The sequence below is a fragment of the Microcaecilia unicolor genome, chromosome 6 (genome assembly GCF_901765095.1).
Source record: "Microcaecilia unicolor chromosome 6, aMicUni1.1, whole genome shotgun sequence".
Taxonomy (NCBI): domain Eukaryota; kingdom Metazoa; phylum Chordata; class Amphibia; order Gymnophiona; family Siphonopidae; genus Microcaecilia; species Microcaecilia unicolor.
The window spans coordinates 249059385-249075093 of NC_044036.1; the positions used below are offsets into that span (position 1 = coordinate 249059385).

Genomic DNA, 15709 nt, shown 5'->3' on the forward strand with positions numbered 1-15709 from the left:
CTACATACGGGATTGACGAACACGAGCCGGTTCGGGCGGAAAGACGGCTGCGCATGCGCGGTGCGCATCGGCGCGCGAGGGCTAGCAAAGGCCTTTGCTAGTGAATATTCCAATTGGAGGGGGCTGCCGTGGACGTCACCCATCAGTGAGAACAATCAGCCTGCTGTCCTCGGAGAACACCTTCTACAGGTATGTAGCATTCGCTTTATCGAAACAAGATGGGCGTCCAATTTTCGGTTCGATAATATGGTAGGGACGCCCAAATCTCAACATTTAGGTCGACCATAATGGAAACCGAGGACGCCCATCTCAAAAATGACCAAATCCAAGCCCTTTGGTTGTGGGAGGAGCCAGAATTCATAGTGCACTGGTCCCCCTGACATGCCAGGACACCAACCGGACACCCTAGGGGGCACTGCAGTGGACTTAACAAATTGCTCCCAAGTGCATACTCCCTTACCTTGTGTTCTGTGCCCCCCAAAACCCACTCCCCACAACTGTATACTTCCATAGCCATAAGGGGTGAAGGGGGGCACCTACATGTGGGTACAGTGGGTTTTGGGTGTGTTTTGGAGGGCTCACATTTACCACCACAAGTGTAACAGGTGGGGGGGGGGGGGGGGGATGGGCCTGGGTCCGCCTGCCTGAAGGGCACTACACCCACTAAAACTGCTCCAGTGACTTGCATACTGCTGTCATGGAGCTGGGTATGACATTTGAGGTTTGGCATAGAGGCTGGCAAAAATTGTTTTTTAAGGGTTTTTTGGGTTTTTTTTTTAGGGTGGGAGGGGGGTTGGTGACCACTGGGGGAGTAAGGGGAGGTCATCCCTGATTCCTTCCGGTGGTCATCTGGTCTGTTTGGGCTCTGTTTTTTAAGCTTGATCGCAAGAAAAAATGGTCCAAGTAAAGTCGGCCAAGTGCTGATAAGGGACGCCCTTCTTTTTTCCATTATCGGCTGAGGACGCCCATTTCTTAATCATGCCCCAGTCCCACCTTTGCTACGGTGCTGACCGTGATTATACCGATTTGGGCGACCCTGAGAGATGGATGCCCATCTCCCGATTTGTGTCGGAAGATGGGTGTCCTCTTTCGAAAATAAGCCTGCAAGTGTCCAGTATATGTATGCTTACTTTGTAAGTTTTGTATGAAAGCTGTTAGATGATGTTTCTCCTTTTCACATCTCCATTTCAAGGGTACAGACAGATTTCATTCAAAGGCTAACTGCTGTTATGAGAACCACAGTATTTTATCCTCATAGGTAGTTTATGCCACATTCCTGCATATTAGTGCTGTGGTCTATAATTTTATTTTGATTTTTTTTCTAAATCACGTCAGCCATATAACAATGTAGTTACACAAATCTTACATTTCTCAGTTATTTCATCTGGGTGGATTGAGGGACCCATTTACTAAGTCGAGTAGGTGCCTACGCGCACCCAACGTGCGTCAATTTTGAGTTTCCGCCTGGCTACCGTGTGGCCCTTGTGGTAATTTCATTTTTGACACGCGTCCACTGCGCGTGCCAAAATATAATTTTATTTTCTAGCACACGGGCGGTAATCAGCATTTTACGCACATAGACTATTTCTGTCCGGTTACCCTGTGAGACCTTACCGCTAGGTCAATGGCTAGCGGTAAGGTCTCAGACCTAAAATGGACGTGCGGCAGTTTTCATTTTGCCGCATGTCCATTTTTGGCGAAAATTTTAAAAAGTAATTTTTTACAGGTGTGCTGAAAAATGATTCTGTGCGCGCCGAAAATACACGTCTACACTACCACAGGCCATTTTGCAGCGCACCTTTGTAAAAGGGCCCCAGTTGGCTGAATAGATAAGAGATCTATCTGAAAACTTTGTTGTGATATGGATCAGCCAATACTTTTAGGGTCCCTTTTATCAAACTGTGGTAAAAAATGGCCTTAGTGCGTTCTTATGCAGGTCATTCTGTGAACCTGAACAGGAGTAAAATGGCCAGCTTTTTCTATTTTCTGTAGTAATGTCTACGTTCTAATTTTCCCATTAGTGCATGAGCTTTTGTCGCCACCTATTTTATAGGTAGTAAGGGGTCACAATGCTAACCATGCGCTAATCTGTTATTGAGTGGCTGTGTAGCTATGATAACCTATGATAACTGATTAACATAGAGTACACCCACTTTATCCCAGTAGACCTGCCCCCAGCGCTAAAAAATAAATAGTATTTTTTTTAATGTATGAGTAGCATGCGCCAATCCCAAAATCATCATGGAAGGCCTGAGCGCACCCGGCAGTAAGGCATTTTTAGCAGCAGTAAGCACATATTACTGCTTAGTAAAAGGACCCCTTAGTTTTCTAACCCTTTGAAAATAATTGTAAAATTTTTTTTTGTTTGTCTTTTTAAATTTTGTATAGCTTATAAGTAAGGATCCCAAAGAAACAAGAGATCAGAAAGACTACAGACCGGAATTCAACAGCAAAACTGGTTTGGAATGTGAGAAACAGCCACCACTGCCCCATCTACAAGCTCTTCAACAGTTGCTACCTCAGAACCACAGCTATGTGACTACTGCGGTTGCAAAATCACAATCTGGTAAGATTAAAAAAAAAAATCTAGGTCTTCATTCTGGTCTTAAAACCCTATAATGCCTCAATTTAAGACTGCCCCTAACTGCCTCCAATTAACATTATTATTTCCAATTATTTCTTGGATAAAGTTGTGTGGGTTCCATGTGAGTCCTCTTTAAATAGATATGAAATAAGAAAATTAGATGACACTTTTTTTGTTGATCTAACTTTAATTCATGTTTCGACTAGCTTTCACAAGCCACATCCTGACCTGAGGAAGAAGGTTCTGACCTTTCAAAGCTTGTCAAAACATGTATCAAGTTAGCCCATTAAAAATATATCATCTTCTTTTATTTTTCTGTTTTGTTTTATTTCTACTTGTATGCTTATTTCTCAGAAGCCAGTGGAATACAAAGAGGGGCATAATCGAAAGGGGCGCCCAAGTTTTCCTGAGGACGTCCTCGCAGGATGTCCCGGCGATGGGGCGGGGGAAACCCGTATTATCGAAACAAGATGGGCATCCATCTTTCGTTTCGATAGTACGGTCGGGGACGCCCAAATTGCAAAATTTAGGTCGACCTTAGAGATGTTCATCCTTAGAGATGGTCGTCCCCGCTTTTTCGTCAATAATGGAAACCGAGGACACCCATCTCAGAAACGACCGAATCCAAGCCATTTGGTCATGGGAGGAGCCAGCATTCGTAGTGTACTTGTCCCCCTGACATGCCAAGATACCAAGCGGGCACCCTAGGGGACACTGCAGTGGACTTCATAAATTGCTCCCAGGTGCATAGCTCCCTTACCTTGTGTGCTGAGCCCCCCAGACCCTCCCAAAACCCACTCTCCACAACTGTACACCACTACCATAGCCCTAAGGGGTGAAGGGGGGCCATCTAGATGTGGGTACAGTGGGTTTGTGGTGGGTTTTGAAGAGCTCACATTTACCACCACAAGTGTAACAGGTGGGGGTATGGGCCTGGGCCCACCTGCCTGAAGTGCACTGTACCCACTAAAACTGCTCCAGGACCTGCATACTTCTGTCATGGAGTTGGGTATGACAGTTGAGGCTGGCAAAAAATATTTAAAAAGTTTTTTTTTCTTTAGGGTGGGAGGTCGTTAGTGACTACTGGAGGGTAAGGGGAGGTCATCCCTGATTCCCTCCGGTGGTCATCTGGTCAGTTCGGGCACCTTTTTGAGGCTTGGTCGTAACAAAAAATGGACAAAGTAAAGTTGCCCAAGTGCTCGTCAGGGACGCCCATGTGTTAGGCATGCCCCAGTCCCACCTTCGGTACGCTTCCGACACGCCCTCATGAACTTTGGTCATCCCCACGACGGAAAGCAGTTGAGGACACCCAAAAATCGGCTTTCAATTATGCCGATTAGGGTGACCCTGGGAGAAGGATGCCCATCTCCTGATTTGTGTCGAAAGATGGGCGCCCTTCTCTTTCGAAAATAAGCCTGAAAGTCATGTATAAAAGCTCCCAACTTTAGGAATCCAAAGAGCTTACCTGCATCCACACTCATTTTTCCCACCAATGAACATTTTAATGTTCTTTTTGTGTAACGTAGCGCTTTCCAAACTTTATGCTATGCTATATAGTTCTTATGTTACGCTAAGTTCCAGTTAGATTCTGTTATTCCTTACACTCCAACTCGTACTCTCAGATCCTTTAACGACAATAGGTTTGTCCTTCCTCACCCATCCAAGGCAAGATGGGAGTCGACCTGTTTCAGTCCTTTTTTGTGCCATTCCTTTGGAATTCCGTAAAATGATTTGTTTCGTATCTTTCTCACAGAGGAATAGTTATCTTTAAATAATGTTCTTTATGTGCTGATCCAAAAAATGTTGGAAAATCAAAATAATGTACTAGGTGAGTAGAGTTGTCTCCATATAAAGATTTAAATATTAAGCAAGCCAATTTAAATTTTATTCTAGGGTCAGCAGAAAGCTAGTATAAACTTTGCAACAACATGGTGGCTCTCTCAAATCTTCCCAATCCCAAAATTAATCTAGCAGCTGTATTTTGTAGATATTGCAATCTCCTAAGTAGTTTATTAGTAATCCCTCCATACAATGAACTACAGTAATCTAAATAAGGGAGAAGAATGGCCTGTGCCACACTTTGGAAGCTTTGAAGATGTAATATTGCATGTATTGCTCTGAATTGTAGTATCCTAAGAAAAAGATTTTGTCAAAGCTTTTAGTTGTGGTTCAAAGGACAGTTTTGAGTCCTTGATAACCTTCTCCTAGAATGATCTTCTATCAGCAACCTCATGCCTGACTAAATCAAGATGTTTCTTAGGCAAAGAAGCATACGATCCAAACTACACTATTTTAGTTTTCAGCCTATTTAACTTCAAAGAATTATCTTTGGCTCAGTAATCAGTCTTAACAATAACCTCCCTTATGAAACTCAAAGTATCATTAAATTTTTCCAAAGCTGAACACAGCAAGAAGGTAGCAGCAGCATATGAAAAGACCAGACCACATGATAATGACAATGCATATCCCATCTTACTCAAATATATATTAAACAGTGATGGCAAAAGAGGGGAGCCTTGCTTTACTCCACTAACTGCTGTCCACTCTGAAGATATATTACATCCTTTTTTTACCCTATAACATCTCTTCAAAAATTCTCCAAACCAGTTCACAACCTTACCCCCCTACCCCAAACTCGCTCAATCTGCTGAACACTGAATGTGATCTACTACATCAAAAGCTGCTGAGATATCAAACTGCAGCAAAATCATTTGTTTTCCTCTAAAGACATCTTAATTTCCATAGTCATCTGTAAGGTTTTGGTACTGTGTAATGATCTAAAACCATGTTGAGAAATATGTAAAAGATCAAATCATATCATATAATCTTTGAGTTGTGAATTCTAAAAGCTTAGCAAGCTATGGAATGCTTGCTGCCTGTCTGTAGTTCTCAGCCTTAGACAGACCAGCTCCTGTTGAATTCAATAAATAAGAAGGGCAAACATTAAAAAAAAATAGATTTTTTGACAACCTGTTTAGATAGTGGACATGAGGAATTTAGGCTCTATTAGGATTCTGTTTATGTGAAGACAATATTCTTTTCTGAATATCTTGTTGAAGAGTGCTTTGAGAGAATTCAGTTAGGTCTTTCCTATCAAATGAAAAGGAATTCTTTTCTTTTTAAATTTGTGATTGTATTTTGTTAATCGCCATGTTCTAAGCCAGGCGGTATATTACATTTTGATGATAAACAAAAATATACTTTGAGGGGCATAATTGAACGAAAAAGTCTATCTCCATGGGCGTTTATCTCCGAGAACGGGTCCGTGAAGGGGCGGACCGAACCGTATTTTCGAAAAAAATAGACGTCCATGTTTTATTCGACAATTTGTGAGCTGGGCGTTTTTGTTTTTCAGTGATAATGGAAAATGAAAGCGCCCAGCTCAAAAACGAATAAATCCAAGGCATTTGTTCATGGGAGGGGCCAGGAGTCGTAGTGCACTGATCCCCCTCACATGCCAGGACACCAACCGGGCACCCTAGGGGGCACTTTTACAAAAAAAAAGGTAAAAGAGCTCCCAGGTGCATAGCACCCTTCCCTTGTGTGTTGAGCCCCCCAAATCCCCCTCAAAACCCACTGCCCACAAGTCTACACCATTACTATAGCCCTAAGGGGTGAAGGGGGGCACCTACATGTGGGTACAGTGGGTTTGGGTGGGGGGTTGGACGACTAAGCATTAAGCAGCACAATTGTAACAGGTAGGGGGGGGATGGGCCTGGGTCCACCTGCCTGAAATCCACTGCACCCCCTAACAACTGCTCCAGGGACCTGCATACTGCTGCCAGGGAGGTGGGTATGACATTTGAGGGTGAAAATAAAAAGTTGTGAAACATCATTTTTTGTGGTGGGAGGGGGTTAGTGACCACTGGGGGAGTCAGGGGAGGTCATCCCCGATTCCCTGTGGTGGTAATCTGGTCATTTAGGGCACTTTTTGGGGCCTTATTTGTGAAAAAACAGGGTCCAGGAAAAGTGCCCTAAATTCTAGCTACAAACGCATACTGTTTTTCCATTGTCAGCGAAAGGCGCCCATCTCTTCTCGGCCGATAACCACGCCCCAGTTCCACCTTCGCCACGCCTCCGACACGCCCCCGTCAACTTTGTACGGTTCCGCGATGGAGTGCAGTTGAAAACGGCCAAAATCGGCTTTCCATTATACCGATTTATTCGTTTTTGTGAGATAAACGTCTATCTCCCGATTTGGGTCGAAATCTAGGCGTTTTTCTCTTTCAATTATAAGGTGGTTTGTCACTTTTGAATATTGATTTCAAAGTAAATCACCATTCACATCAGTTTGCTATCTTCCTCTGCATAGGTGAACAACTGATGTTTTTGACTATTCAGTATAAAACTTTGCCTAATATTGTCAATGAGTCATTCTGTGTCAAGTGGACCAGGTGTCCCCACCTCACCATCTCAGATTTTGATGAAATTTGGTACGTAGTTTCTTTATGATAAAAAACTAAGCTGTGCAAAATTTTAGTTCAAAAGACTAAAAATTGGAGGTTCTAGGGGACCTCAAGTAAAGGGTTGCAAAATGTCGCCTGAGCAAAAATGACATTTTGGGCCAACTTCCAGAAGCTGTAAAACTGGAAGTGTTAGTAGTACAAGGGGGATATTTGGAGAACCTGCACTACTTGTAGGGCTTAATGAACTGGCAAAACCCCATGTTCCTAGTCCTCTTACGTTTTGAATGGTTTAGGCTCATACTTTGCCAAAAAACGGCAAAAATCAATTTACAGCGATGTTGAGGCTGCTGTAGTTTCTAAACTAGTTGGCCTTTCAGGTTGATGTTTGGTAGGTGTACTAAATGCACGGCTATAATGAGGCATTCCAATTTGCAGCACTTTCCTTCAAGTGGTTGAAAAATTATAAGCGTTCAAATTTGGTATAAAAAGCATTTTTGCCCATTTTGGGCTATCTTTGATGCCATTGATCTCCAGTAGGACAGCTTCAATATTCTTTCTTTTAGCACCATTAGAAAGCGCAGATTTCCTTCTATCAGAATATGAAGTTTTCATTTTGGAGTCTCTTCATATAAGGATTGCAAAAATGCCCTCAAATGTTTGCGGGCAGCAGCCTGTGATTTCTTCACTACACCCTTGATACAAGTGTAGTAAAAGTGATTCTTCTTTCAAAAAGCACCAATTTTTAAAAATAAAGAACACATCTATATAAATAAATCCCACCTTGAACGTTCTGAAGCTCCCTCCAACTGTGGCAGTGAAGTTCTGAACTGCTGTAGTCCTCCTGGCTATTCGGACTACTTACCACCGCCCTCAGCCACGCCCCATCTGCGACCTACGCCACGCCCCAACTGGACATAAAAAGCACCATGAACGTTCTGAACCACACTCTGAGGCTTCAAAAGTTCGTATGTTCGAAGCTCTGTAACCACTTTTAAGCACAGTACATCTGTGCGCCGCCATGATCTGAACGAGCGTCACAGCTGCAACACCCACGGATGAGCGTCACACCAATAGGAATACAACAAGGGAGGAGCGTCTGAGGCGAAGGCGTCAATCGCCGTTGCCACGCAACGGAATGCAATCACGCGCCATGCACCTATCAAACAACTCAAACAAAAGAAGGGGCGGACCTACGGCTCGCACAGCACGAGACTGCCGCCCAGCTGAGGAGAATACCGCTGCCCTGACAGTGCTATCCTGCAGAACCTGCCGCTCCGAACTGCCATCCGAACCCGCACCAACAAACAAAAAAAGTGAACAGACAGCCTCCAGCAGCCTTTGGGATACACACTAACAAAAAAAAAAAAAAACAAGTGAAGAAACAGCCTCCAGCAGCCTTCGGGACACACACTAACCCAAAAAAAAAAACCCCCGTGAAGAAACAGCCTCCAGCAGCCTTCGGGACACACACTAACCCCCCCCCCAAAAAAAACGTGAAGAAACAGCCTCCAGCAGCCTTCGGGACACACACTAATCCAAAAAAAAAAAAAAACCTGAAGAAACAGCCTCCAGCAGCCTTCGGGACACACACTAACAAAACAAAAAAAAAAAAAGGTGAATAAACAGCCTCCAGCCGCCTCAACAGGGGACTTCACAAAAACTGAAAGCAGGAAGATAAAACCAACTGCAGTCTTCTCTGGACGAGGTTCACAGCCGCCCTGAACCGCCCTGATACTGCAGCAGTAACAACAGGGCAAGCTGGATGAGGTTCACTTTAAGGGAGGGGGCATGGAACTTGAAGGGGAGACAGACAAACACATGGAGAGGGGGTGAGAGAACAGAATGGGAGGGAAGGGGAGAGGAAAAATTATGCAGATGGAGGGCATAAAGAGAGCACAATCCCTGGATAAAAGAAATAATTCAAAACAGAAACACAGGGGGGGGGGGGCACCCTTACATTGCCACTCACAGGAGGGAAGGGGGGAAAACTAACAGAAAGGGGGCGACTGCACTTCACACAGAAGGAGGGGGCCGTGCACACATACACACAGTCTTTCACTCTCTGTGTCACTGTGACACACACTCTCTCGAACACACACACACACACACTCTGTCTCACTGTCACACCCACATTCTCACACAGGCATACACAAAACTCCTTTTTGTTTTCTTTTGTTTACACTTGCACAGCTGATAGCTGCTCGCTGCCTGCCGTGCCCCTCTTCCTTTTTACAAACATTATGCCACTTTTCCTCTTTTTCCCTCTTTTCTTTCTCTACAAACATGACAAGGGGGTTGGAACAGGAGGTCCTGCACAGCTCTCTCCACTGTTGCCACAGGCTAAGCAACAGTTCAGGCACAAGGAGGGGAGGATGAGGGCCAGAACAGGTACACAGACCACAGATGGAGGCGGAGGAGGGGGTCCTGACAGCACAGGTGAAGGGGGGAGGGGCAACCCACAGCCCTGAGAGAAGGGCTGTAGGGAGACCTGAAAGGAGGGGGGGAGACTGACCAGACAGGGAGATGAGGGGTTCTGCGACAACACAGTGGCAGACGCAGACGGAGGGGGGTCCTTCCAGCCAACATAGGGAGGGGGGGGGATGTATCTCCGTCACACACACTATCTCTCACACACACTCTCTCTCTCTCTCACACACTGACTGTCTCTCTCACTCTCTAACACTGTCTACAACACACACTATGTCTCACACTCGATCACATTCACTCTCTATGTGTCACACAGTCACTGTCAAACACTCTATCACTCTCATACACTCTCGCTCTCGCTCACATACCCACTCAAACACACTGTCAATCTCACACACACACTCTCTCAAACATACACACTCCGAGGAAAACCTTGCTAGCGCCCGTTTCATTTGTGTCGGAAACGGGCCTTATTTACTAGTTATGTTATAAAACTGTATTCAAGAAAACTAAAAAACAGGAATGTTTTTTAGGATGTGGAAGGATGAGGCCAGGTTTCATAACAGGTTTAAAGAAAACTGCAGTCAGGATGACCGACTTGGCCAATTATGATTGGTGGACCCTGTTGCAAGGCGTCTGAGTGTCTGTTTCTGGTGTTTCTTCACCCTTGCTACAGTTTGACCTCTTAGTGAACTGTAGGCATCAAAGTAAGCCTAGCAACAGACACTCAGGAGCCAGGAGGTACCAGAACCATACAATTGGGCAATGAAACAAACAATTCTGCCTTGCAACAGGGTTCACCAATCATAATTGGCCAAGTCTAACTGGCTAAAGAAGTTTTCTTTAAACATTATGTTATAAAACTGTGTTCAAGTAAACTAAAAAACAGGGTGGAAACCATTGTATACATACTTCTTGTTGAAGAAACTTGCACCTGCACCGAAAGGCTCATTTATATTGAATTAAATGCCACAAATGAAGATATTAATCACTTTAGACTTGTTGCATGCTCGAGGACCTTGGCATACTGTCAGGCTTCTTCCCCGGGAGCACTGGGTTCGTGAGCCCATGGGCCACTACCGTGGAGCGGCAGTGGCAGGCAAGATCACCTCCAAGCTAGAGATGAGACAAAACTGGACCGGAACCCCGGACTGGAGTTCTACACCGGAATACACGGAACTGGAACGCACCGGACGGGTGCGCACTGGAGTGGAGCCGGCTGGACTGGAACACACTGGAGGGCCCCACAGGACTGGAACATACAGGAGTGAAACCCGCTGGACTGGAACACACTGGACCTAGGCTTCACCTACGCTTGACCACCTTTCCCCGAGGGTTGAGCCCTCAGGTTCTGACAGCCGGTAGGACTTACAGGAAAACCCGGAACTGGAACTTGCAAGCAGCAACAGCAGGAATGAAGATCCAGGAGTGCCCCCTGGCACCTAGGCGCAGGCAAGGCCGACAGGCAGGGACTGTCCGGGTTCTGGCAGTCGGCAGATTTAAACACAATGACTAGTAAACTGTACCTAGGCTAATAGAAACGCTATACCCAGGCAAACCAGTCATACACAAGAAACATACACAGAGCACACTCAGGAGACTTGAAAGCTATACACCAGCTAACAACAAAGCTGTGCCCAAGCTAACAAGTCATGCACTGGAAACAAACACAGAGCACTAGCAAAGCTATACACAGGCTAACAAGCCACACAGTGCCTAAGCTGGCTAGTCTAAACAAACGCAGAGCACTAGCAAAGCTATACACAGGCTAACAAGCCACACGGTGCCTAAGCTGGCTAGTCTAAACAAACGCAGAGCACTAGCAAAGCTATACACAGGCTAACAAGCCACACGGTGCCTAAGCTGGCTAGTCTAAACAAACGCAGAGCACTAGCAAAGCTATACACAGGCTAACAAGCCACACGGTGCCTAAGCTGGCTAGTCTAAACAAACACAGAGCACTAGCAAAGCTATACACAGGCTAACAAGCCACACGGTGCCTAAGCTGGCTAGTCTAAACAAACACAGAGCACTAGCAAAGCTATACACAGGCTAACAAGCCACACGGTGCCTAAGCTGGCTAGTCTAAACAAACACAGAGCACTAGCAAAGCTATACACAGGCTAACAAGCCACACGGTGCCTAAGCTATCTAGTCAAACATAGAAACTCACACAGAGCAAACACTGAAACAGTGTACAGAGCACTCTATGCACCAGGGCCCTAGATGAAATGCAAAGGCCCGGGCTGTAGTCTCTAAGTGATTAATAAAGCCCTTCCACACCAGAGGCACAGCTGCAGCAATCACCTTGCATCCAAACAGAGGCTTGACACACAGAGAAGTCAGCCCAGTGGGAGCCATCTTGGATACTGGCATAGAGGAGTCGGCGGCAGCCATCTTGGAAAAGGCATAGCCCACACAGGTGAGGTTCAGTAGGGCAATCAGCACACAGAGCCAGAGAGAAACTAAGACAGAGACAGACACAGAGACAAGCAGAAGCCAGCACAGCCACTGACTCCCAGAAACAGGGTAAGTCTGAGGGTGGTCACGGCCACAGACGTAACAGTACCCCCTCCTCAAGACCCCCCTCTCGGTCTCCCTGAGGAGTTCAGGTGTCCAGGGGTAACTATGGTGAAACCTCCTGATGGGTCTCAAAAGCCAGACATAGATCACTGGACTGGAAGTCACAAGGAAGTTCAAAACTGGCAGACAAAAGTAGAACCTGTGACCAGGAGGCTCCTTCGAATCACCACGGGGCAACCTCAGGAACATGGATGCATCAAGAGGAACAAAATTCAAAAGTAACCCTTCCCAGAGGGAACCCACAATGTCCTGGACCTCTTGGTAATTCCGTGTAATGACAAGAGCAAGGCTGAAGCCACTACCCCAGCTGACATCAGAAGCCGGGCTGGGGCCCGAAGTGGCATCCCAGTCTTGACAGGAACTAGAAGTCTGAACAGAAGCAGATCTGGAACTGGAACCTGGGTTGGCATCCAAAACGGAGCCAGGATTTGGACCCGGACTGGAATCAACCCCTTGACTGTAACTGGATTCAGGAGCTTGACTGGAACTGGAACTCGATCCAGACTTAGCATATTGACTGGAACTACAACTCGATCCAGACTCAGCATCTTGACTGGAACTGCAACTCTATCCAGACTCAGCATCTTGACTAGAACTGCAACTCGATCCAGACTCAGCATCTTGACTGGAACTGCAACTCGATCCAGACTCAGCATCTTGCCTGCCACTACAACTCGATCCAGACTCAGCATCTTGACTGGAACCCCAACTAGATCCAGACTCAGCATCTTGACTGGAACTCCAACTCGATCCAGACTCAGCATCTTGACTGGAACTGCAACACGATCCAGACTCAGCATCTTGACTGGAACTCCAACTCGATCCAGGCTCAGCATCTTGACTGGAACTCCAACTCGATCCAGGCTCAGCATCTTGACTGGAACGCCAACTCGATCCAGGCTCAGCATCTTGACTGGAACTGCAACTCGATCCAGGCTCAGCATCTTGACTGGAACTGCAACTCGATCCAGACTCAGCATCTTGACTGGAACTGCAACTCGATCCAGACTCAGCATCTTGACTGGAACTACAACTCGATCCAGACTCAGCATCTTGACTGGAACTACAACTCGATCCAGACTCAGCATCTTGACTGGAACTGCAACTCGATCCAGACTCAGCATCTTGACTGGAACTACAACTCGATCCAGACTCAGCATCTTGACTGGAACTGCAACTCGATCCAGACTCAGCATCTTGACTGGAACTGCAACTCGATCCAGACTCAGCATCTTGACTGGAACTGCAACTCGATCCAGACTCAGCATCTTGACTGGAACTCCAACTCGATCCAGGCTCAGCATCTTGACTGGAACTGCAACTCGATCCAGGCTCAGCATCTTGACTGGAACTCCAACTCGATCCAGGCTCAGCATCTTGACTGGAACTCCAACTCGATCCAGGCTCAGCATCTTGACTGGAACTGCAACTCGGTCCGGGACTACTAAGCCACCTTCTTTCAGCTTGGGCTTCAAGAGTATCCCGTAGGGTTGGCTCCGAGAGGAGTTGGAAGCGGTAAAAGAACAGCTTGGTAGAGGGATCAATAGCAGAAACTGGGTTTTCTTCAAACCCAAGCCAGGAGGCACGCTTTCTCTCTGCGGCAGCTTCAGGGGTATCCTTCAAGGCTGGATCAGACAAAAGGGCAACCCGGTACTCCTGGAGCGTCATAAACGGATCTAGCTCAAAAATGGGGTTGGAACTGGGATCCACACTGGTACTAGGAGACTCCGTAGACAGCGCCACTTGAACTGGACGCAGAGACTTGGCTTGACGTGCTGCTTGGACTGGAATCGGAGACTCGGTCAGAAGCACCCCTCGGACTGGACTCAGAGGCTTGAGTGGAAGCGCCACCTGAACTGGGATCGGAGGCTCGGTCAGCAGCGTCCCTCGGACTGGACTCTGAAGCTTGGCTGAACGCGCTGCTCGGACTGGATTCAGAGGCTTGTCTGGACGCTCTGCTTGAATGGGACTGGACCCCTGCTGGGCCCAGAGCGTGGAATTCCCAAGACGTCTTCTCTCAGCGACAGCTTCCGGAGTATCCCACAAAGCTGGATTCAGGACAAGGCTGCGGCGATACTCTGAGAGCGTGATGAAAGGGTCCATATCTGAAACTGGGCTTTCAGTGATTCCAAGCCACCGGACACGTTTTCTCTCAGCTGCCGCTTCAGGGGTCTTCTTCAAAACAGGATGAGACAACAGTTTCCCACGATACTGACGAAGAGTCATAGAAGGATCAAGCACAATGACGGAGCTGGACCCCAGCTGGGTCAGCTGGGTGGGGGTTCTTGCCGGGCTCATGGCCTTTGCATTCTGTCGCGTGCTCGAGGACCTTGGCATACTGTCAGGCTTCTTCCCCGGGAGCACTGGGTTCGTGAGCCCATGGGCCACTACCGTGGAGCGGCAGTGGCAGGCAAGATCACCTCCAAGCTAGAGATGAGACAAAACTGGACCGGAACCCCGGACTGGAGTTCTACATCGGAATACACGGAACTGGAACGCACCGGACGGGTGCGCACTGGAGTGGAGCCGGCTGGACTGGAACACACTGGAGGGCCCCACAGGACTGGAACATACAGGAGTGAAACCCGCTGGACTGGAACACACTGGACCTAGGCTTCACCTACGCTTGACCACCTTTCCCCGAGGGTTGAGCCCTCAGGTTCTGGCAGCCGGTAGGACTTACAGGAAAACCCGGAACTGGAACTTGCAAGCAGGAACAGCAGGAATGAAGATCCAGGAGTGCCCCCTGGCACCTAGGCGCAGGCAAGGCCGACAGGCAGGGACTGTCCGGGTTCTGGCAGTCGGCTGGTTTAAACACAATGACTAGTAAACTGTACCTAGGCTAATAGAAACGCTATACCCAGGCAAACCAGTCATACACAAGAAACATACACAGAGCACACTCAGGAGACTTGAAAGCTATACACCAGCTAACAACAAAGCTGTGCCCAAGCTAACAAGTCATGCACTGGAAACAAACACAGAGCACTAGCAAAGCTATACACAGGCTAACAAGCCACACAGTGCCTAAGCTGGTTAGTCTAAACAAACACAGAGCACTAGCAAAGCTATACACAGGTTAACAAGCCACACGGTGCCTAAGCTGGCTAGTCTAAACAAACACAGAGCACTAGCAAAGCTATACACAGGCTAACAAGCCACACGGTGCCTAAGCTGGCTAGTCTAAACAAACGCAGAGCACTAGCAAAGCTATACACAGGCTAACAAGCCACACGGTGCCTAAGCTGGCTAGTCTAAACAAACGCAGAGCACTAGCAAAGCTATACACAGGCTAACAAGCCACACGGTGCCTAAGCTGGCTAGTCTAAACAAATGCAGAGCACTAGCAAAGCTATACACAGGCTAACAAGCCACACGGTGCCTAAGCTGGCTAGTCTAAACAAACACAGAGCACTAGCAAAGCTATACACAGGCTAACAAGCCACATGGTGCCTAAGCTATCTAGTCAAACATAGAAACTCACACAGAGCAAACACTGAAACAGTGTACAGAGCACTCTATGCACCAGGGCCCTAGATGAAATGCAAAGGCCCGGGCTGTAGTCTCTAAGTGATTAATAAAGCCCTTCCACACCAGAGGCACAGCTGCAGCAATCACCTTGCATCCAAACAGAGGCTTGACACACAGAGAAGTCAGCCCAGCGGGAGCCATCTTGGATACTGGCATAGAGGAGTCGGCGGCAGCCATC

General features: G+C 47.1%; 1 protein-coding gene across 11 annotated transcripts in view; it reads left to right on the forward strand.

The window, feature by feature from the left end:
- Positions 1 to 15709, forward strand: part of EHMT1 (euchromatic histone lysine methyltransferase 1) — a 698071-nt gene that overhangs the window by 256871 nt on the left and 425491 nt on the right. For all 11 annotated transcript variants that reach the window (XM_030207091.1, XM_030207089.1, XM_030207095.1 and 8 more), the window contains one exon: positions 2389 to 2566. In XM_030207091.1, coding sequence (XP_030062951.1) covers positions 2389 to 2566 — 178 coding nt within the window. The remainder of the gene's footprint in view (positions 1 to 2388; positions 2567 to 15709) is intronic.